Consider the following 24,179-nt stretch of genomic DNA (forward strand, 5'->3'; position numbering starts at 1 on the left):
TGCAGGTTGAATATCATGCAGTAGAACATATTGGCGTTCCTGTCTAAACAAAGCTGCTGTGTGTCTTTGTAATGATGCTGTGTTTGGCGTGGGGTGAGCTGTAATTAGACTCTGTGTAGCACAGTGTGATAATTAGTGCAGTTTCATTCTGAACTCTGAATTGATCATACATTTACCTGGTTGCAAGAAATATTGTGCACATCTGAGCACGTGGAATCTCCCTAGGCCTTATTTTACATTAATGCTGTACTTTGTTTTTGTCAAAGCCATGGGCGAGGCCTTTTGTAAAAGGCTGTAGGGTGTCCCATTTCTTTAAATTTCCCTACTAAGGGTGCTGTTGAGCGTCCTCTACAAGCACTTGATATGCCCCTATCGTAGGTCTGCATCAGATCACACTGTCATGAAGGCAGTTTACGTCCAGTGACGTTCCTCGCATTAACCCATCGAAAAAAAAAGCAGCAGTGTTGTGTACTGGTGAAGGGACCTGAGGCGTGTCCCATTTCTGCTCTAAACTCTCTGACACCTTAAACACCCACAGCCTTTTTACCTGCCCTTCGACAACTTCATAAACGTGCACTTCCAGGAGGGACTTAGGGCTTAGGGTGAGAATTAAGGCAAGGTCATGATTTTGTCATTTTTGGTATCAAGCTTGCATTGTGCCTTTCTGGTGCTGTTGCCACCTGCAGTCTGGGACGATGTCCATGTTTGTACAAAATCTTTTTCTGCTAATTTTTCTTTTTTTGTTGTTGTCATTATGTGAATTTATGAGTATTTGGAGAAGGTGTAGATTATGTAGGTGTTAATCAGTCTGTCTTCCTCTAGGAGGGCCATGCTGCTATATTCCCACTCCTGTTTGGCATGCTGCATGCCACCGGAACAAGCTCACTCAAGCCCTCTTCTCAGCTCCCCTAGAGACACACATGCCTCCATCTTTCTCTCTCGCCCCATGCCTCCCTCTCTCATGCTCTTTCTCATGCTCTCCCTGCCTCCTCTGTGCTAGTCTACAACATGTGCACATAGACAAACACAGACAATTGAGTGATGTCTCTGCTCTCTGTGCCAACTGTTATTCTTTCTTCTTCATCAGTTCTAAATCATCAGGGGCTCTTTACTTAACACAGTCTCATCCCTTTGTTCTTTCCTCCTTTCTCTCCCTATTTCTGTTTCTTTTTCTATTTAAAGGTCCTCCAAGGCCCACCCTGGCCCTGTCGTCCACATAAGTGATAACCCAATGGATGAAGGCAAGGTAAGTGTATGAAATGTAATTGAACGTCTCTTCTTCTTTTTTTCTTTTTTTAAAATATATTTTTAGAGTAGTTGGTACAAGTACAATTGTGACTAATGAATGTCCTCTGGGTCATAGCAAAATTATTCAGCATGTGGAGTTGAAGCTTTCTGTATGCTGCTGTATATTTATTTACTCTTCTATTACAGAGCTCTTATTATTGGCTGCTCTGTGACGTCCTTCAGGGAGTTCAGATTTTTGAAGGCTTTTTATTAATTAGTTTATTATTCACAATAACAATAAAAGTTGACTCAAATGTGAAGTATATCTCCCATTGTATTTTTTATTTCTTTTTACACAATTTGAAAATACCAGCTGTCCTTTACATTGTGTTTAAATTTCATAATGAATGGGCCAATTGAAATGGCTCGGTGCTGCCCTCTTGCTAGGGACCTGGTTTCTGATAAAGTGCCTCGCTCATCTCCCCACTTCATATGAGCGTCCCATCAATCTAGCCCAGACCCACTTAACCCCCAGCAGGCAATAAAGAGGCTCAGCCACTTCTTCCCCACATGGACATTGGTACTTTGCTCATTTGTCCTCTCTGTCTTTGGACTTGGGCCCTGTCCACATGTATCCGGACATTTTTATATACCTTCGCTTTTAATAATAATCGCTTGCATGCGCATTCTAGCCCTGTATGAGTGCAGAGGTTTAATCTCAAATTACACACCACTCGCGATACATGATAATGTGCAGTTAATCTAAATAGAGCATTATGTATTTGTAATAGAACGGTATTTACAGTTATCTGCATGTAGATGCTGTAGTTTTATGACTTGTAGTAGTTCACTATATAGGGAGTAAGGAGGTATTTCAGATTCCCATGGAAATTCCTATTCGTTGTGATGTCAGCATTTTCATACATTTTCATTTTCCCCTTCCACAAAACAGCACTGATTTTCCAAAAGCTTGAAAAGCTCAGTTTTTAGTGACCAAAAATGGCTCTTTTGTGTGACTTTTTCATATTTTTTCATATATTTTCATTATACAGGTACAATTGATTATGTTTTCATTCATTCAATTTAACAGTGAGCATTCAGCACCAATGTTGTCAGAAAAAGAAACATCCAGTTGGCAAACGATGGAAAGATCTACATGTAGATGGGCCATTCTGATAGTTGTGTGCTGTAGTTCCAGTTTTAATGCAACTATAGAGCCGGATAGGCTATAACCCTCAGTTTGTGCCGTTTCTTTAGTGCAAATATTAGCTAGTGTGCTGTTTTATATAAACATGTATACATATGTACTGTGCAAAGGTCTATTATTGGTTTATAAAACTATATATAGAGAATATACAGGGCAGTGCAATGCTCATAGTCTTTAAAGTAAGTCACAGGTAAAAACACAAGCAGGAAGATGCACTTGAGATACATCCATGAAATCCAGGGTGAAAAAAACTAGAAAGCAAGTTTGATTAAAAACAAAGAAATGTTTACTGGCCTGTAACATATCCTGCATTAATTAAATTTAATTTTGTCTAATAAAATATTAGATTAAGAAAATGTTAATGCAGTTGTAGAGCCGGATAGGCTATAACCCCCAGTTTGTGCTGTTTAGTGTAAATATTAGCTAGTGTACTGTTACAGAGTAACCAGTGCTGTCTATTTAGCTTTTCTTAGTTAGCTAACATTAGTGGCCTACGCTGTAATATAATAAAATAATCAATAAATTAATTAATTACTAGCCATTTTAGTCTATTTATGTTGGATTATTTTTATAGTAATTTTGGAATTAAATCACGTTGTTGTTCAAACAGACAATCGTGCCGAAAACTGTAACTTCTCTTTAACCTTTTTTCCCCCCCACAGTTCATGTTCCTGGAAAAGCCCTGACCCATAAAATCACTTTCAGCCCAGCCACGTTCTGATCTGTAATCTGTAATCCTTGTGCAGGTCACAATCCAACTGAGTGACAACCTCTTTTTTCCCCCTCTCATTCTCTCTGTCTGTCGCTCTCCCTACCTCTCCCAGCTCATAATAGGATTTGAGTCTGGCATCGTGGTGTTGTGGGATTTGAAATCAAAGAAGGCTGACTACCGCTACACTTATGATGAGGTGGGTACAGCCTCTCTCCTGCTTCTTCTGGCGGGCTCGCGACAGCGACAGTATTACGGATATGAGAAAGCAGAGATCAAATATTCATAAAGGGGGCTTGATATAAATAGGTGAGGGAGGCTGCTGAGGGCTCTTTGGCTTTGCATGTGTATTGTTTGGCTTTGAAAGATGACATCAAGAGAGAAGCATCATCTCAGAGGAAAGAGGTTTGTGGGAATGGGTGTAAGTGATATGTTGTGTGTTCTGTCATCTGAGGCCCGGTTTGGCCATATATTAGAAGTGTTTGTTATAGAAAGTCGCAAATGAGGTTACAGAAATGCTTAGTAAAGGCTGGGGTTAAAAGGTGACAGTGTCATGGTTTAACAGTTAGTCACAGTGAGTAAGCGGACAGTTGCCGTTTCCAAAATACAGATGCCACCTATCACCACCTTCTAACATCCTAATAAGTATGATATTTTTGACTACATTTGCATTTTTCATTTAATGCTTCACTGTTTGCTCCGAAAATATCCTTAGCTACAAAATACAGAAGTCAGGCCACAATACTCAACATACACTACACTCTGCCTAAGTACTCTTGGAAGAGATGGGTCTTCAGTCTGCGTTTGAAGACAGCGAGTGACTCTGCCGTTAGGACACCCAGGGGAAGCTCGTTCCAACACTTCGGTGCCAGGACAGAAAAGAGCCTGGATGCTTGTCTATAGTGGAACAGCTTTTGACCATTGCCATTAAGTACAGAGGAGCTGGTTCATACTTGGCTTTGTAGGCCAATGTCAGGGTTTTGAACCTGATGCGGGCAGCTACAGGAAGCCGGTGAAGAAAACGCAGCAGAGGAGGAACATGGCTGTAGTTTATTATATTGTGTTTTCATGTATTCTACCTATATTTTGGAATATGCTGGCAACATAAAGTAATCCGATTGACTAGTTCTTGATGTATTGAACATATAAGTTAAATATGACTTATAAGGTTTTGCTTCATCACTTCAACTGTGCACATTGTTAACATGCATGTCAGGATGTACCACAAGAGGCTGAAGTGCCACTCCAGTTTAAGCAGATTTGATGACTTTTGTCAACAGTAGCAGTCAGCTTACATTACTCATTACGTTCTACATGTTGTGCCCTAGGCCGAATGTAGCACAAGGGAATTTAACCAAACGCACACACACATAAGGAGTCAAATCAAATCCATCCTTATTCTTCCATTCTCTTTCTCTACCCCCGTCTCTCTCCTTTATTTCTCCTTCATGCACCCGCCTGCTCTCTATTTCCCATTCCTGCATTGCTTTTTGTCTCTCATTTAGCTTTCCATCTTTGCCTCTCATAGACTCATTGTGTGCTGCATATGTGTGTGCATGTGTGTGTGTGTTAATTTCTCAGGAGAGAACTCTTCGGTACTTTGATGAATGGCTCAGCTTTTGTGGACATCTGATGTATCCCTCCCCTCATTTACCCTGATTGATTAATACCGCAGAGAGATAAATGCCCCTCAGCTCCACGCCCAAACTCCAGGGCATTAAAGTGCCATTTTGGCTCAGTTGGCCTCAGTCCTTGGCACAGCATGCTTCTGTCACCTCTGCTGTAGTGCTTCTTTGGTGATTCACTACATGGTTAACACCACACTCTTAAAAAAAGGTTCTTCAAAGGTTAGAACCATGGCAACTCAAGGAATCATGTGTGAAACTTGCACAGAGTGTAGGCTTGAGCTTGACAGTAGTATTGTGAATCACAGGTATGTGTTGCAATTGCCCGTCAAGGCTAATAAATTAAATGTGCGGAAAAACAGCTTTAAGATGCACCAACGTATCATAAGTGTATCATAATTCTTGTTTTGATTTAATGTGTAGTCCGTTTTCTTATCAGTGTACATATTTTCAAAACATTTTGTAGCAGCTCAAGGCAGCACATTTGTGCTGTGGTTATTCTCCTGAAATGGATACGGTTGTGTTTACCATCTTGCGTGCACAGAATATCAAATAAAACATTAATGAGGGCATAAGTGATTTTGACCATGTAGTTACATTAAAGCTAATAAAATTCATTAAAAAATGCCAGCGCTTTATTTTGTAATTAATAGCTTACTAATAATAAGCTGCAGTGCAAGTAAAAGAAAGTGCTAGGAACTGATTTCATATAGTAAATTAACAAGAAGCAATTTATAAGCTTCAAAATACACATTTATTGAACCTACAGTAAAAACCATACCAGTAAAAGTCTTACAGGTTTTTATGGTGTTACAACATTACCTGCCATACTGTGACTTGGTACTAAGATAAGGAGCCGCCTCTCAGTCTCAGCCTGGGAGTGCTCTTGGTTCTTTCTTTGTTAAAACACACTGAAAAAGCAGGGTTTTTTTGCTGTCATGTTTTAGTGCACTTCCATTTCTATTATTTTTATAATTATATAGGAATCCAACTACTAATTATTTATATTATTAAATAATCTATAGACTTCATAGGTCATTTAGTTATTTGACTAAGAAATCTACCATACAGTCTGTGTTTCACTTTAAATTAAACAGCTTCTGTTACTATGCCTTTAAGATTGATATAAGACAAATGGGATCTGTTCTGATTGGCTGCCCTGCCTCCACCTGTCACTGTTTATCCCCGCCCATTCATAGTGCGGTTCTCAAGCGTGTTTTATACCTTCTAAAAGTAATCAGACATGAAACACCATTAAGAACTGCACTATGAATCGGCGGGGATAAACAGTGACAGGTGGAATAGGCAGAGATATGTTAATGAGTTGTCGACTGTTTTTGCAACTTAGGTTCTATGTATAGATTGGGTGGACCTGGGAGCGAATGGTAAACAGAAACTTTAACAGCATTTACATATTACTTTAAATTCTGTGGTGTTATTTCTTTTTCAATTGTTCTTAATAGCGACCCTTTAAAGATGTGTTGTGCAGTGAAATAATAGAGGTACATCATCCCTGTGCTTCCTGTAGGAAATGTCAGTCTATGAGAATTATTGCATGTACAGAACATTACAGAACCTCTTTAATGACTAATCAGTTTTACTGTGTAATGGTTGCAGCCTAATTATTATTTGTTATTATTAAGGGTTATTGTCAGAGTATATTTTCTGTATTCATGTGCAATCTACCCCGGGGCTTCTTGCCGATTAAGTAATCAGTGAGGTCTGGAGCCTGAAGTTAGCTGCACACTGAAAAGCCAGATATGTTTAGATGATTGCGTCATTGTGTGAGGGGATGATGGATGAAAAGATGGAGACTCTTCAAGCAGGAAAGATGGCCAGAGGACTGGAGGACATATAGACAGATGGAGGGTCACTCCCCTGGTGCAGGTGGCATATGTGTGTGTATGCGTGGTGAAGAATATATGGTAGCATAGTGTTGCATTGATGGCTGTGTTACCCTGATTGAGGGACCTGGCCACCTAATGAAACCTTCTACCTGGAGTTATTCATCCTTCTGTTTCCTCACCAAACAATCCATCAGGTCCCCACCATCTGGTGTATAACTGAGCTTATAGAAAGTGCTGCATAAATTAGCAATGAGTTACAATCCTCTGTGGATGTTTTTGTTTCCATCGGCGAAGGCTTTTGTTAGTCAGTTCTTGCCACATAATGATCGAACGGTTTTAATAAGCTCTTAAATTCAAAGGTCCAGTACGTAAGCACACTTGTACGTTTCTCACTCATGGCATACCATAATGTGTTGTAATTAACATGTCAGTCTGAATAGTTTATTGTGGTTGGTGAGTGGTAAATTTGCATAATATGCCATAAGGTTCAACATTCTGACATGAGTAATATGAACTTTAATATAACAAGCATTGAACTAATTGCTAAGCTAGCAGTACTTTACAGCCTAGTATATAGCAATTTAATGTTAATCACAAGGAACATGAACCACTCACTGAATATTCAAGAATACATTATACAATCACTAAACCCACCAGAACAGTGTTTATTTCAAATTGCGGGCTCTGACCCTCTAGTGGGACAGTCGCCCTAGTATACGGTTAGTTACAGCACAGAAATCTTGCTTTGCCAAAGAAGAACTACATATCATTAGCATAGTTTTCTAGTGAAAGAGCGACTGACTGACTGACAAATGACAACTTTTTTTGATTGATAAAAGACAACTGCCGACACTGACTGACTGTCAAATTCAGACTTCTCGCACTACACACAGCCTGTGGTAAAGTCACCCATAGTGAATTCCACACAGTGTGGAACATAAACCATGGCCAAGTGTATAAAGAAAAGTACCGTAGTAGTAAAGTGAGGTCTTTACGATCTCTCAGAATCCCTGTCAGATCTTACTGTTTGAGAAAAATCCCACCCCTTCCTGAAACTGAGATTTTAATTGGTCCTGCCTCTGAATTTCCATCCCCTGGTGTAAAAGTCAAGTCGAGTCAAATTTATTTGTATAGCGCTTTTTACAACCGTTGTCATCACAAAGCAGCTTTACATAATTAGTAAAAGACGGAGACAAAAAAAGAAATAACGTAACACATGAAGGATCAAAGACCCCTAGTGAGCAAGCCAATGGCGACAGTGGCAAGGAAAAACTTAGGAGGAACCAAGACTCACAAGGGGGACCCGACCCATCCTCCTCTGATCAGAACTATTTAAACATTATTGATAAAAATTACCAAACCATTTATACTGTTGAACTGCTCTGATCATAATCATAATATATTGATCATGATGTAGATAGTTAATAGTGGTGATATTTATAGTGGTAGATAGTTAAGAGTCCCATTTAGGTTTTAACAGGTAGGAGGGTGAGCTGCTGGTCTGGTATGGGTGGTGGTGGGTGGGGGGCCTGATGGTCGAATTGGTAGGTGGCAGCTGATCTGACGCAGATAGAGTGGACCTCAGCGGGCAATCTTCCAGCAGGTCGGGCAGGTAAAAAGTGAGAGTTAGTTCTGAGAGGATTTTATAGAAAGCGGAGAATGTTAAGAGGTATCATAGTGTTTCGGGCAACTCCGGCAGGTCTGACTATAACAGCCTAATTAAAAGGAGAAAGCCAGAAGGTAACACAGACACGGAAGCGCCCTGAAACGCTAGCGTCCATCTGCTCCACCATCCACAAACCTAAGTGATCGCGTGCAAGCAGAGAGACAACAGCTCCAGCATCTCAGTGTACTACAATTCCCTGTGTCCATGAACCCCTGTACCTACAACCTTTATCTAAGGGGAAACATTAATTACCAAAAGCTAAACTAAACAGATGAGTTTTCAGCTTAGATTTAAAGATTGAGACTGTGTTTGAGTCCCGAAATTTATCTGGAAGGTTATTCCAGAGTTGGGGGGCTTTATAAGAAATGGCTCTTCCCCCTGCTGAGGTTTTCTGAATTTTTGGAATGAGTAAGAAGCCAGCACCCTGAGATCTAAGTAGTCTTGTTGGTTTGTAATATGTAATAAAATTCCGCAGGTACTCAGGAGCGAGGACATGTAGGGCTTCATATGTTAATAGAAGAATTTTGTATTCAATACGGAATTTAACTGGGAGCCAATGAAGTGCTGATAGAACTGGACTGTTCTAATTTTCTAGTTTTAGTAAGGACCCTGCTGGGCTGCTGGGTTTGATTATCTTCCTGGTCATTCTCATAGATCAGTGTCAGTGGTTAGTTATCAGCCCATGGGCCCTGTGTTTGACATTCCTGCCCCAGTAGTTCCTTGCAAATTGGACTACACATGGTATTAAGCCATTTTACGTGTGGTTCCAAACTTTAGGGAGTGAAACTATTGCATTGCAAAGTGTTTTACCACTTTACATAACATTACATGAAAGTTTCCTCATAAGTCTGCATGTCTGTAAGTTATCTTAGAGGATAACGTAGGCTTTAAGCGCTAGCCTGTTCACACTAGCTAGGGCTATTTTTCTGAGTGGACAGCCAAGCACTTCTGCAAGTAGCTCTGCATAAGAGCATCTGCTAAATGCTATAAATGTAAATGTAAGGCGTTTAACCAACTGCAGTTCCCGAACCCACATCCTGTGCTCAGTGGTAACATAAAACTACTGTTTAGCGACCTTGTGGAATGGGATGCAGCTTTGTTTATTTCCACAGGAGCAGAGCTCAGTGAAGTGTTTTAGATCAGAAGGGGGAAATAAGTCCGCTTCACTTCTACACTGCACTGCTGGAGCTTCCATGAGCGTTCCAGTGTTATTCATGTGGCCTTTCACATGGTCACACACACAGCAAGCGGTGTTACGGGTGCAAGAAGTGCAGTTGTGTGAATGATGAAGGATGTGAAGGATGTTGATGTCAACCTATAAGTTAAAAAGTATTAGTTTTTTATACTGAGTAGTTGTTTCCCTGTCATTTCTTGGTGATTGTCATGCAGAAAGTAATGGTTCAGGGAACGTCGATGCGATTCTGAAATGATTATCAATTCACCTTGATGCATCTTTTTAATTATGCAAGATTTCTTTTGCTCACTGTGTGACTTAGTACTTAGTAGTTAGTATTTAGGTTGGGTTAAGTTAGTATCTGCAATGATCCATAATGAATATAATTGTAATATCTTCTATTAATTGAACAAATGGAAGTGATGTGGCAGATCAGCTGGAAGGTTTTGCAGTGAGTCTGTGGTGAAAAAAACGTAGTAATGCGTTACCCTCCCTACTAGCCTTAACAGAGTGGGCAACTTCAGCACTCGCTGAAAGGCCAGGTTTTCACATGTAGAAATGTACTCAGTTCAGCAACAACAGCCATGCTGGAGCATTATCAGTATCTAAAGCTAAACCTTTCTCAGTGATCTGCCATTCCCCTGCTCCGTTCTGCTACAGCTCAGCCAGATCTGCACTCGTGTGGCTTTTATTCCTTGCTCTTATCTGGAGCACATGAGACGCTAGCTGTCACTCATCTCTGATAAAATTTGTAGTTATGGTGACATCAGATACTGTGGTAATGGATGTCCACACATCACATGTTACACCTTTCCTACCTCTTCGCTTGTAGTATTTGATGATCTTGAACGCCTTCTGCATGTGGGTCCTGGCATGGAAAGGTTTGGGAACCACTGGTTCTAAAGTACATTGTACAGTCAGTGTGCATTCTGTAATATAGACTCGGCAGGGAGCAGCAGTTCAGTGTGCAGCTGTGGATTAGTGTAGATTAGGAGCGTGTGTGTGAGTTAACGATGTTTAGGGAAAGGCCATTGCTGTCTGCTTTCTGTTCTTGTTCCTGACTTTTGCTGGCTCCCTACGGCCCACTGAGCTCCCTTAACAGCAACAGTCTGGCTTTAATTGGGCCTGAGGGTAGGTAAGCAAGTGCCTGTGTGTGTGTGTGTGTGTGTGTGTGTGTGTGCGCGTCTCAGAAACATGACAGTTGGCCAGTTCCATGCCTCTGTCCCATGGCTTGGTCCGATGGATAGGAGAGCTGTTTTCGTTGCAGATGGAGGAGATGGAGAGAAAAAACAGAAAAGAGGTGAGAAAGGAAGGAGACTAGTTTCTATGGAATTCTGTCAGTTTTATGTATCTTCTTAGAAGAGCTAGCACCTTCTGATCCATGCAACCCATCCTTCCACTTACTGTTTCTCTATATTTCTCATTTTACCCCTTTCACATGTGCACACACTCCTGCACACTTAACACCACTAATTAGAATAATGGTGTGTAGCTTAACAAAATAATATATTTATTATTAAAATACATTTTTAGATATTTTAAACCAGTAGACAGGGGCTACCAAGCTACCAAGAAGATTGATCAAATATTTAAAGCATCTGGTCAAGGTGCAACTTGCTAAGGGACATATTAGGGACAAAACCAAATATTAGATGTGCTGTATGTATATTTTTGATTCTCTATACATAGTTTTGACTGTGGTGATTTCAGAACACCCAAAACTAAAACTTGCACCAAATATGTGGGTATATATTTTGTGCACTTATTCAACCCCAGACAAACAACAGCTCAAAAGAAATCACTGAAAGACCAATATTGTTATTCTGACCATGGGCCCTGAAGCATGGGCTTTTCTACTATTCTACCAGTACTCACAGTGTTTATACAATCAGGAAGATGTACGCTAAAGAAATGCTGGCGACGCTCTGCTGCCTCTCTGCGCTCTCCGCCTTATAATTGCTTGTGCGTCGATCATCCTCAGAAGTGTTTTGTTCTTACTGCCTTCTCTCCCCTGTGATACGCTAATGTAAGCACCCACTGCTGCATAGCCCAAAGCGTCTAGGTGTGTGTTCAATCTCCCTCAAGCCTTTTCGCTGGGGACCAAATATTATGTAAGCAGCTTAGTTCTTCATAATCAGATTTGCGGGGCGTGATAAATGCTGATCTGTCTGTGTGGGTATGTATGTGTAATGGCTGATTGTTTGATATGAGTTGATAAGGCAGAGATATGCCAATCCTGCCTCCCCGATGGTCCTGTAACGGTGCAGCCGTTTCATTGATTAGTTTGGGCTGCTGGAGCAGCGAGTGCCTTCCCAGCTCCAGAAATAGAGACAGAGCCAGCACGATTATGCTAAAGCAGGAGGAGACTTTGCTTAATTAGAAAATAATGAGAACTCCGTTTCACCTCTCTCTTGTGCTGGCTTCTCTCCCCTCTTTTCATTCTCTTTCTCTCGCTCTCTCGCACGCACATGCACTCTCTCCCTGAGGATTCGCTCTCATTGCATCACTGTTGAGGTTTCGATTAGAGAGTTTTAAAGAGTGAGCTTCTAATCTTCTCCAGTTCCAGCTTTCTGCCTCCAACACCTTCCGAATCTACCTACCTCATTCCGTTCCCTGCTGCAGGACCTGACCTATCTGCTTAATGTACTACTCCAGGCCCACCAATGTAGAATTGCAGTTAGAGAGCATGTTTTTGGCCGTTTTCAATGAACTGCTGTGTCTGCCGTCTGCATACTAAAACCTGCAAACTTGGGTTAGTAGAGTTTTGGTCTGTGATCATGGATATGTATATATGTATATATATATATATATATATATATATATATATATATATATATATATATATATATATATATATACTCTTTTAACCGAGTTCATTGAAAATGGCTAAAACATGCTCTCTAACTGCAATTCTAAATTGGTGGGCCTGGAGTAGTACATTAAGCAGATAGGTCAGGTCCTGCAGCAGGGAACGGAATGATGTGTGTATATACAGTGGGGCAAACAAGTATTTAGTCAGCCACTGATTGTGCAAGTTCTCCTACTTAGATGGATGATAGAGGTCTGTAATTGTCATCATAGATACACTTTAACTATGCGAGACAAAATGAGAAAACAAAATCTAGAAAATCACATTGTAGGATTTTTAAAGAATTTATTTGTACATTATGGTGGAAAGTAAAGATTTGGTCAATAACAAAAGTTTAACTCAATACTTTGTAACATAACCTTTGTTGGTTGAGGTCAAACGTTTCCTGTAAGTCTTTACCAGGTTTGCACACACTGTAGTTGGTATTTTGGCCCATTCCTCCATGCAAATCTCCTCTAGAGCAGTGACGTTTTGGGGCTGTTGCCGGGCAACACAGACTTTCAACTCCCTCCACACATTTTCTATGGGGTTGAGGTCTGGAGACTGGCTAGGCTAGGCCACCTTGAAATGCTTTTTACAGAGTCACTCCTTTGTTGGCTGAGCAGAGTGTTTGGGATCATTGTCATGCTGGAAGACCCAGCCATGTTCCATCTTTAATGCTCTCACTTAAATCTCACGATATATGGCCCTGTTCATTCTTCCCTTAACATAGATTAGTCGTCCTGTCCCCTTTGCAGAAAAACAGCCCCAGAGCATGATGTTTCCACCCCCGTGGTTCACAGTAGGTATGGTGTTCTGGGGAAGCATTCTTCTTCCTCCAAACACAATGAGTTGAGTTTTTACCAAAAGGTTCTATTTCAGTTTCATCTGACCACATGATATTCTCCCAATCCTCTTCTGGATCATCCGTATGCTCTCTGAAAAACTTCAGACGAGCCTGGACATGTACTGAAGTTTACTCAGAATGGTGTAAGAAAGTGAGTGGCAGTTCTGGGAAAGCAAACATCTTCTTAATGGGAGAGATCAATTGACTGGTTTGAGCGACAGAAAGGCTGCAGTATCAAAAAACACTCAACACTAAACAATTGAAAATAATAAAATAATAAAACTAAACACTTATGATTTAGATTCTGAAATATTTAAGATGAAAAAGCAAATCTTCAGTCTCTTTTTTCTGCACAACAAATAGCTAAATGGTCTAAAACAAAAGATCGGCCTGACATATATAAATCACAGGGCAGATGAGTGGTAATGACAGGCCAAGCAGAGATATACGTAAAATATATTAAGAATTAGCCTGTAAATAGACTTTTCTGAACCGTTGTTATTGCTAGGCTAACTTACCACCCCCTCTGTCGCTTCAGCTTGTTTCAACAGTGAACCACCAGCGCATGCTGATGATTCGACTTGTCTTAGACCTTTAGATTGCACGTGTTTATCATTTTGAAATATGTTTGTATTTTGCTCTTATTGATTGGGATAACAGGTGTTTTTGAAGAGACACAAATTTTACATCATTGATGCTTGTGTGTGATCTGTTGTTGTTGTTGACTGGTAATTCCATCAATTGCGGTTAGTACTTTTTTTTTATATTTGTTGAAAATTCCATCAAATGTTGATATTTTTATATCAGTAATGTATTGTAGTGTATGTAGCAAATGGTTAAAATGACCTTGTTTTTTCTCTCTATTCTCTATGTCAGTCTCTCTCTCTCTCTCTCTCTTTTAATTTTTTTTTTTTTTATTGGTTCCAGGCGATCCATTCTGTGGCCTGGCACCACGAGGGGAAACAGTTCATCTGCAGTCACTCAGATGGCACACTGACCATATGGAATATAAAGTCCCCAGCCAAGCCTGCACAGACAATCACCCCACATGGTGAGAGACACACACGCCCACACACGCACAAAAAATGATTCATCCTCTGCAGAAACGCAGTGGTAAATCAGATCACTAATTTCATAGCAATTTTTACAGCAGTCGTCAGATTTAAGTTTTATTGGCAATTACATGCCCTTGTTTCATATTTGTTTTTAAATCAAGAAAATTAGGTTTTTAGGATTATTACACAAATGTTCTCCCTCTTTTTTCGTCACCCACTCAAACATACGCGCTCAGACTCTAGATTGTTAGGATGCTGATGTTCCAGGCCGTGGATTACAGAACTAATCTCTATCATCTCTGTTTCAAAAGGTTACATCATGCATCTCTCAGAAACGCTTGTCAATTTCTTTCTGTAATTTGATTTTTTTTTTTTTTTACCCATGCAAAGCAGCTTACGCTAATCAATCCCCCCCCCTCCCTCATTTTCATTTTAAGTGAAGTTTTAATTTTCTACGTTGGTTTTGCTTGTCTCTTGAGACCTCCTTTGTTGTAATAAGGTGGGTAGTTGAGAAGCCATTGGACCTGGAGCTTTTGCCCATAGAGAAAAGCCTCTGTCTGTGCTATTGAAGATACGCTTTTAGAGCCCTCGCTTAATCCACAGCCTCACGTCCTGTTGTCCTCTACCTACCATATGTTCTCAAAGCAAGAGGGAAAAAGAGAGGGGTAAGCAGACGGAGAGAGTAATTCACTGTTGCTCTGGTGCTTCATAAGTGACTGAAATCAGAGGAATTTTTTTTTGTACGTAATGTTGCTTTTAGCCTTTTATTGGTTCTTACCATTTTTTCAGGGACCATTTGTAGAGTATATAATGGCCTCCCTGCTTACAGTTACCTGACATTTTTTTTATTCTGTAGGGATTAATTACTTACTGGCCAAAGTTTTCAAGTTCCTTCATTTGAGGACATTTTTTTGTGGATGTCCTGCATTCTTCTGAACCCAAGTTCACTTTTGCTGCCGAGTCACAGTGTGAGAATGTAACATTAAGGGCAAAAGAGAGCGAGTGAGGAAAAAAGGTAGGTGAGGGAAAAGAGATGGGGGATTTGGAGCAGACCTATTCAATTTGTCTGCTCTGTTTCTATTTCAGGAAAGCAGCCCAAGGATGGAAAGAAGCCAGAGCCATGCAAACCCATTCTCAAAGTAGAGTACAAGACGACGAGAGCAGGGTATTGTGAACAATTTTTGTATTACTTACATAAATATCTACATTAGTATTTAGAATAGTTAAATAATACAGTACAATTATTTGATTCAAGATGATTATTTGATTAAAGACAAATCACTATAAGTTAATTGAGGAGTTGGCTGTTTGCACAATGACTAGCTTTCAAAAGTTTGGAAATCACTTTATTAATTACTTATTAATGTTTGTTGTTATTGTATTAACAACCGCAGCTTTATGTGGATTGATATATTCTATACTAGTCAACAACAGGAATTTTATCGTGGAATGTTTTAGGCAATATTTCTAATAACCTCAACATAATGGTGGGCATTATGACAATAAATAGTGTTGTCTTATACATTCATCACATTATTTTAATAATAGGACATTTTGACCATATCATGGACGTCATCAGTAATTGTAGAACACCAACCAACTACATATTTTACCCAGCTCTGTTAATTTAATTTGGTAATTGATTTATTTGTGAAGTTGCCAATAAACCGCTTGCAAGCCACAAAACTGTTGAAAAAATAGAATATTTCAAATGTTTTTGAAAAGTGGTTTTAAACATTTGAACACTAGTGTCTGTATTTTAACATGATCTTTTTTAAACGCATTGACAAGGCTTCTTGTTAAAGGCTTTTTATGTTAAAATGATTTGTTTAATCAGTATCAAAAGTTAATTTAAATCTGAGGCTCTGTTACACTTTGTATTTAAAAATTTATACGGCCTTTATTTCCACGCCAGATCCATTTCGGAATATTAAAACAGTAGAGCAGACCAACAGCGTGTAGGGCCTTTGCCTTTAGAGTGGAATCCAGCAAAGAAAGATGTATTTAAGCCTTTTGACCAACAGTTGATAGTCATTCTAGTCTAATTGACAGGCACACCCTCAAGCAAAGGAGTTCATAAAGAAATCTGAGACAAACATCTAAATTGACATGCAGCATGACATTCTGTAACATGTACAAAAGGCTTAAATATACACTTCTTTGTTTGAGAAACCTTGATGAAGGCAATGTCCGCTATGCATGGGTAGTCTGTTGTCCTCTGCCAGCTGTTCTAATATTCCTAAATGGATCTGCCATGGAAATAAAGACAGCTTTTTATTTTTAAATACAAAGTGTAAGAGTGCCTTGGGGTTAAGTGAACTTTTAGCACCGGTGATTCAGCCTTGTTACCAAAGAGTACCTTGATGACTCTCCATCATCTGAGCATGCGGAACATGAGTTTCTTTTTTTTTTAATATTTGAAGAGCCCTGTATGAGATTGTGTTTGTTTACTAGTCAGTAGATTAACCTGATGTTCTGTAATGGTTGTAAAAGTCCAACAATAATTCAGCTAGCTTTTTTACATGGTCTACATCCATGTCGCCTTTGAACGATAACTGTGCCAACTGGGATTGACTTTTTCACATTCTGCCTGTGTGTTTTTGTCCATGCAGTGATCCATATATGATCCTATCTGGTGGTTTATCGTATGACACGGTTGGTCGGCGGCCATGTTTGACAGTAATGCATGGAAAGAGCACCGCAGTGCTGGAGATGGACTATCCCATCGTAGACTTCCTCACACTCTGTGAAACGCCATATCCTAATGGTACGTTCTGTTATTGTAACAAATACTGCTCACATGTGTCCTATGCCCCCCCCCCTCCCCCCTCATTTTGCTCTTTTTTTGTTCTTATTTAAATCTCATCTCTTGCATTTGCTTAGAGTTGAGTTTTCCAAAAGCTTTGTAATTCTAATACCTAATACCCCATTAGGTAGTTCTTAAGACTATTTGTTTATTAATGAGTATTTCCCAAAAACTGAAGCACTACTTAAGCTCACAATATCAACTAACCCAACATATTCATTACTCCCAAAGTACTTTTTGAAGTGGATTTTACTTGCAGTGTAGCACCCAGAAACCAGACTGAATAATTTGAAGAAGCAACAATTAAAAATACATTTTGTCTTTTCAAGCAGATTATTTATCATAAAACATTGCACACATTATTATTAATATTATTATTGTTGTTGTTGTTGTTGTTGTAAAGGGCATGGTGTGAAATCATATGGAGTATGCTTTCCCTGGTCTGTTGTGCTAAATAGATGAATTATGGCCAGTTAAAACATGTTTAGGTGGTTCTGCTATACAAAAATACAAAACCTATACATAGTTTCATTTGTATCACCTCATCCTCCTTTTTTGTTTTATTGTTTTTAATAAATTGGTGCTTGATTGTAGATTTTTCTTAGTGAATGTGGTTACAAGTGTATATGTATATTTCATAACATCCCTCAGATGGAATCAGAATAAACATATTGCTTTGTGAGTGATTTAGGGTTTGACTTGCCATGTTTTCAAATTTTCAAATCACAAATTCCTTTGAAAAACACCATCTGAACTGTCTTGTTCTCTTCTCACATCCTTTTGTTATGTTGTTAGTTTTTCGTTAGATATTTGCTAAGATTGATCGTTGGTGGAAAACTCACCATTCCACTGTTTGGTTTTTGCATACAAGCCGTCTATATGTAAACACATCTCCACTGGTAATTACATTTTTTTCTTTTTTTGATCCTCCTTTTCTTTGCAGTAGAAAGGCCTTTGATTACTCTAGAACATTGTCGTTCTGCCTCTCAGACCAATTAATCCCTTTGGTGGACATTCAGCAATCGAAAGGACTTTGTGTTCTACCTCTCTCTGAGGACTGCTTTAAATGAACTGTCCGCATAGGGATCTACTGAAGTATTAGCTCTTGGCTTGTCTTTACACACAGCCATTTCAGATACTAGTTGGGGTATAATTTTCTTTGCATACATGCTCTCCATCAAATGTTGAAGTGTTTTTAAGTACCTGCAAGCTTTTTGTTATGTACTGCTATGTGCTTGTGCTGACACAGCTTTGTGTTCAGGTGTCTTACTTTGAATCAAGAAAAGGTTTTGGATACATTTAGTTTGTTTGGTTATCCCTTGGTTATATCTCAAACTGACCAATAATTTGTTAAAACATTAAAAAAGGGCCATGTATGCCCATATATTTGACTATTTGTTATGACTATATAATGTCTATTTGTTGTAACTAAAAATACATTGCTTTGATTGTTCTGCAAGTTCTACTCCCAGTTACTTCTCTCAGCTTGATTCAGAAATGCATTTTATTGAGAGCACAAGCCCTAAGCAGTGCTGTGTATATCTTCTGAGTTCATGTAGCTTCGTAGTTGAGGCGAGAGTGCTGTTGCTAGCAGTGGTTGTGTAACTGGCACAGTATAACACAGTATAACAGCTCCTCTGTCTTTGATTCTGACTCATGTACAAAAACCTGAGAATATATGATGTTCCTTTTTGTCCGCAGTGCTGTTCACATGCTGCAGGGTGTTCTGTGACCTCTTAGATCTACTGTGGCATATATGCCTCAAAGCACCATCTTACATTTTGTTTAATTATTCTCTATCAAGTGTGTGGATAAAGATCTCATTAAGTCAAATTTGAGGGAAAGTTACTGTTGTGGGTCTCTATATTTTTGCATTCATCATGTTTTGCAGTTTTTCATGTAAGAACAACAGAATATTTTTGGAAGTTCACACTCAAGCCTGTAAATAAAGAATATCAACTATATGGACAAAAATATTGGGACACCAGCATGTTACACCTAAAGGAGCTTTTGTGACATCCCATACTAAATTCATAGGCATTAATATGGAATTGGTCTCCCATTTGCACCTCTAACACTCTTCCACTCTTCTGGAGAGGCATTCTATAAGATTTTGGAGTGTGTCTGTGGGACATTTTGCCCATTTATCCAGAAGAGCCTTAGTGAGGTCAGACACTGATGTTGGACAAGGCCTAGCTCGCAATCTTCATTCTATTTCATCCCAAAAGTGTTTTCAATAGGGTTGAGGTCAGGGCCAGTCAGGTTTTTCCACAATAAACCAACCCAACCGTGCCTGTATGGACCTTACTTTGTGCACTGTGGCACAATCATGCTGGAACAGAAAAGATCCTTCTCCAAGTATTAGGATTTCCCTTCACTGGAACTAAGGGACCTAGGCCAACCCCTCACACACAACCCTGTAGCTTTAGCCCTCCTCCACGAAACTTTACAGCTGGCACAAACCCAGTCGCATCCATCAGACTGCCAGATGGCGAAGTGTGATTTGTCACTCCACAAAAAATGCTTGCACTGCTCCAGAGTTCAGTGACGGTGTACTTTACACCATGCAATTTAAGGCTTGCATGCAGCTGCTTGACAATGGAAACACATGCCACAAAGCTCGTGGCCCACAGTTTCTTTACTGATGTTACTTCCAGAGGAGGTTTGGAACGGTTATTGAGTGATCAGAATGTTGGTGACTTTTATGCACTGTGCATCTAAGCAACTTTACATGGTCTGACACTGTTGCTGGGGCTGAGTTGCTGTGGTTCCTAAAAACTTCCACTTTTGTGGCATCCTGTTACAGTACCATGTTGAAATTGAGTGAGCTCTATAGAACCACTTATTATTTCACTAAGGTATGCAAGGCCAGATTCCATGGCTAGGGGCTTGATTTTATACACCTGTGGCAATGAGACTAAATGAAACACCTGAATTCAGTCATTAAGAGGTGTGTCCTAGTACTTTTGTCCAAACTGTAAATATAATTTATCATGTAAGGAATTGTAGAATTTTGTCATTATTCGGGTTAACTTGTTACCTGTTTAATTTAAGCTTATTTAACATAAACAGAAATAGAAATAAATCAAATTTCAGAGATGTGTTTAATTATTTTTTGTATATCATCATTTATAACAAGAAACTGTTACATTGTTCAGCTATATTTTTATACTAAGCCTTCTTTTTGATCGTCCCCTGTAGATGCTTGTCTTTAATGAACAGGCGCCTTAATATATATTAAATACAACCAAACTCTAAATGAAATGCATTCGATTCAGTTAAATGTAAACCTAATCCTAATGTTCACCTCAACCCAAATATAACCCTAAATTTACCTTAATCTTAAATTTAGATAAGATTCTGAGCTTCTGTGCATAATATGTTGGGGACCATCAAAATAAAGTGTGACCTTATTGATTACTTATTTGTTTATTAACTTTTATTATTATAACTATTATTACTATTCTTTTTTAATTAAAATTATATTGTTTGTTGCAGATTTTCAGGAACCTTATGCTGTAGTGGTCCTTCTAGAAAAGGATTTAGTTGTTATCGACCTTGCACAAAATGGGTATGTGTTTGTTTTACTATACATCATCCCATATTTCTGTAGGCCATCAATCTAATCCCATCAGAACAGTGTCATAATCTGGCTGAAGCAGCATCTATATTCTACTGAATCATCACACATGCATGCAGTGCCAATGGCTGTAATCTGTAAAGCCTATCTAAGGTACACCACTTCTGTTGTGAAGCAGGCTTTGATGCAGCTGTGTAACCCTTTTTCTGTAGTTATCCTATCTTTGAGAACCCGTACCCCTTGACGATTCACGAGTCTCCAGTGACGTGTTGTGAATATGTTGCTGATTGTCCCGTGGACCTCATACCTGCACTTTACTCAGTCGGCTCCCGCCAAAAACGTCAGGGCTACAGCAAAAAGGTATGTTTTGTTTTCTGTGCACAGTGTGATATGTCACTGTACAATTGCAGTAAATTATTAACAATAATAACAGTAAAATTACGGCTGTAGTACAGAATTGCTGTGACTCTGCATTGCTGCTACACAGGTAAAGTAACAAGCTGTGTTAGACTAAAATACAACATTTCTACATCTCCATTATTTATACGGTTCCATAGCCAGTAATTTAGTATAAATGTACAGTCCTGTGCATTACTAGAGACCATGCGTTATTTAATTTCAGTCAAAATGATTATTAGATAAAAGATGTTCATCTTCAGCATCAAGAATAAAACAAAAAATATATATTTTAGCCCACAGTTATTCATACCCATGCATTTTGTTCCCTGGACATTACATTTCTATTACAAAAAAACTGCTGATACATTAAAAAAATCACTATACATCAAAATCTGCCATGATTTTTTGACATTTTGCTCATATCTGTACCTACCAATAAAGGAGAAAATTGTACATTCATAACAGTTTCCAGTATTTAGTGTGTCCACCCATGGATTTTCCATTTCAACCATTTCCTGACCATCTTGCAAGTTTTGATATTCTAGTGAAGATGGTGGGTTTTTTTTTCTTTTCTTTTCTCTCAGACCTCCTGTGTTGCTTTGTCTTCAAATGCCTACATTGCAGAAGCTCTCTAACAGCAGATTACAACTACAGCTAAATTGGTTACCAGATAAAAATCTTACAGTTGTAACACATGTTGATCCTGATATTGTAGGCCCTCTTCTTCTCTGCTTCTCTGCTATGAAGTTAGAAGGTTTTTGTCTTGGAAATGTGTGAAAGCAAACACAAGCACATTCACATTCGCAAACACAAGCTCTGTCCTGCCAGAGTTCCACTCGCAAACATACACCATAAAAGCGCTCCGTGTTCCAGGTGTGTGAAAAGGGAATACAGCCGCATGCTTGTATATCTCAGTCCCTGCTGTGCAGGTGCATTGTCCTGAAACTCTGCAGCTCAGACAAACATGTGGCAGCATTTGTGCGCTTGAAAGGAGCCGAGACCTTTCGACCGCCCGCAAAGTTCACTCTTTATGGTGAGATCCGTGTCCCAGCAGGGGGAGCAGATTGACCCACCCCCATACCCCACTGAGAGGCTCCATCACAGCTTAGCCCTGTGCGAGCCCCAGTGCCTTAGTTTGAAACTCTGGGTTTGGCTCTAGAGCTCACTGTCAGCGAGGATTACGCAGTTAAAAAGTGATGTGTTGAATATTCCTGAATCAGATGTATACAGTGCTTCCACATGAATTCAGTAGATTACCACTATCCGGACAATCGTGAATAAAGGTAATTGATGGGCACATTTTAATCAAGTGACTTCAATGTATTGCATGTTTTAGTGTATCCCCATCTCCCCAATATCTCAATAGAGTTGGGTAAAGTGTCTTTAAATGATGACTAAAGTAGAAGCAGCCTGTCCCTTAAAGTAAAATAAAAATAAGAATGTATACCTGAGATACATAGTGTTGTTTTTTGTTTCATTTCATAGATTTTATTCAGCAAATTTTTGTCAACAACAGGTTAAAATGAATGTTTTATACAGCCACATGATTTAGGTAAGATGTGCTGCTGATTAATACTGAAGGAACATCACTGTTTAGTATGCTATGTGTATAATGGGACATTGTGGATATATTTTTTTTATTATTTACTTTTATAAAATAACATTTTATACAATACGACCAGCCATAACCTATAAGTTACTTAATAATGCTGCAGTGAAATCGCTTCAGTTTCTGTTTTTCTGTATAAATAGTGTAAGATTGTTTGTGTACCACTAATTTGTATTATTTGCTATAATTACCTTTTTAACATTACTTTAACATGCACACAGTAGCTGCTCTTCTCTCTCGGTTATGATGCTTTAAATCAGCCATATGGAAAGGTGCAGGAATGTGTTTCCCCACATAGTTTTGGCAGCATGTTCATAAAGAAAGAAAATGGACTCATGTTTCTGCAGAAAACATATATCTTCAGACTTCAGACAGCAAACTGCCTTTTACCTTCCGAAAAGCCACTGCTATCAGGGTGTGAATCATTTTTGTTTCTGGTGCCACCGCCACAGTGGCACTGTTATGAAAACACAGGGTCGGTCATAGATATACAGGGCCTAAAATAACAGGTACCTGATCCACATAAATATGCCTCTAAATTCAACGTCTTTCAGGAGAGGTTTGTTAGATGCAGTTCTTATGACATAATTTTTATTCTAAAATAAAATACTACAACTCAAAAGTGAAAAGAATGAGCAACAGCCAGATCAGTCCAGGTCCTAAATCAACAGAACAGAATGAAACACTATCGAATAACAGAATCGAATAACTAGTAACTGGATGTGAATGGATTATATTGAACTATGCTAGAATAAGGTATTATCAAACCCAAACAGACCCATTTAACATCATCTGCATGTAACTGGGTAAATTTATTATAAATATATTATATATAAATATTAACATGTTGTTGTTTTCTCTTTCCCCTTCTCCCCCAACCAGAACAAGAACATTAAAATATAATGGAGCATACTAATGGTCTCTGTCTCTGCTTTTATTTGTCTGTCATAGGAATGGCCTGTAAGTGGTGGAAACTGGGGCCAGGGCACACAAAGCTACCCTGAAATAATAATTACTGGGTAAGTGTGTGTATGTGTGTGTGTGTGTGTGTGTGTGTTAATTCACATCGTGTTTCCTTCACTCTCTGCTGTCTCTGCTCCTTCTTTTATTGCCATTTTGCTGAAATTGCATTGGGGAAGGCTGAAGGGAAAGTGCGGGGAAAAAGTTGCCGAGTGATATTCTGAAAATGAAAGGAAACAATCCTACAGAGAATAACAGAGGAGATGATGGAGGGAGGAGAATGAGAAAAAAAAAGACAGAGAAGAAGGAGAAGTAAGCATTTCTGAATCACTGCCCATGGGAAGGCAGCAGCCCGCTCTCCCAGAATGCATTGCTGCAATGTTTCAGCGAGCTGGGCAGTGATGGGGTCAGTGCTCTGCCACTTTTGCTCTCAGCAGTTCTACCCCAGTTTTATCTGAGCACAAACTTTCTGCTAGTCGATGCATAGGAAACCTCGCTGTTGCATTTTGGAGCTTTTTTATATAACATAAACATGAACATCAACACTGGCATTCAAAGGGTTGGGCATCCCTGGCCATAATTACAGGGAATAGCAAGTAAAAGATGACCTGATTCCAAAA

The 24,179-nt window shown here is 39.2% G+C and overlaps 1 protein-coding gene across 5 annotated transcripts in view; it reads left to right on the forward strand.

Annotated features, from left to right (window-relative positions):
• Positions 1-24,179, forward strand: part of stxbp5a (syntaxin binding protein 5a (tomosyn)) — a 117,346-nt gene that overhangs the window by 66,794 nt on the left and 26,373 nt on the right. For all 5 annotated transcript variants that reach the window (XM_072679063.1, XM_072679056.1, XM_072679079.1 and 2 more), the window contains exons 6-13: positions 1,183-1,246; positions 3,259-3,342; positions 14,078-14,201; positions 15,292-15,370; positions 16,818-16,972; positions 20,510-20,582; positions 20,804-20,951; positions 23,551-23,618. In XM_072679063.1, the coding sequence (XP_072535164.1) occupies positions 1,183-1,246; positions 3,259-3,342; positions 14,078-14,201; positions 15,292-15,370; positions 16,818-16,972; positions 20,510-20,582; positions 20,804-20,951; positions 23,551-23,618 (795 nt within the window). The remainder of the gene's footprint in view (positions 1-1,182; positions 1,247-3,258; positions 3,343-14,077; positions 14,202-15,291; positions 15,371-16,817; positions 16,973-20,509; positions 20,583-20,803; positions 20,952-23,550; positions 23,619-24,179) is intronic.

This window comes from Salminus brasiliensis, chromosome 1 (assembly GCF_030463535.1).
Source record: "Salminus brasiliensis chromosome 1, fSalBra1.hap2, whole genome shotgun sequence".
Classification (NCBI taxonomy): domain Eukaryota; kingdom Metazoa; phylum Chordata; class Actinopteri; order Characiformes; family Bryconidae; genus Salminus; species Salminus brasiliensis.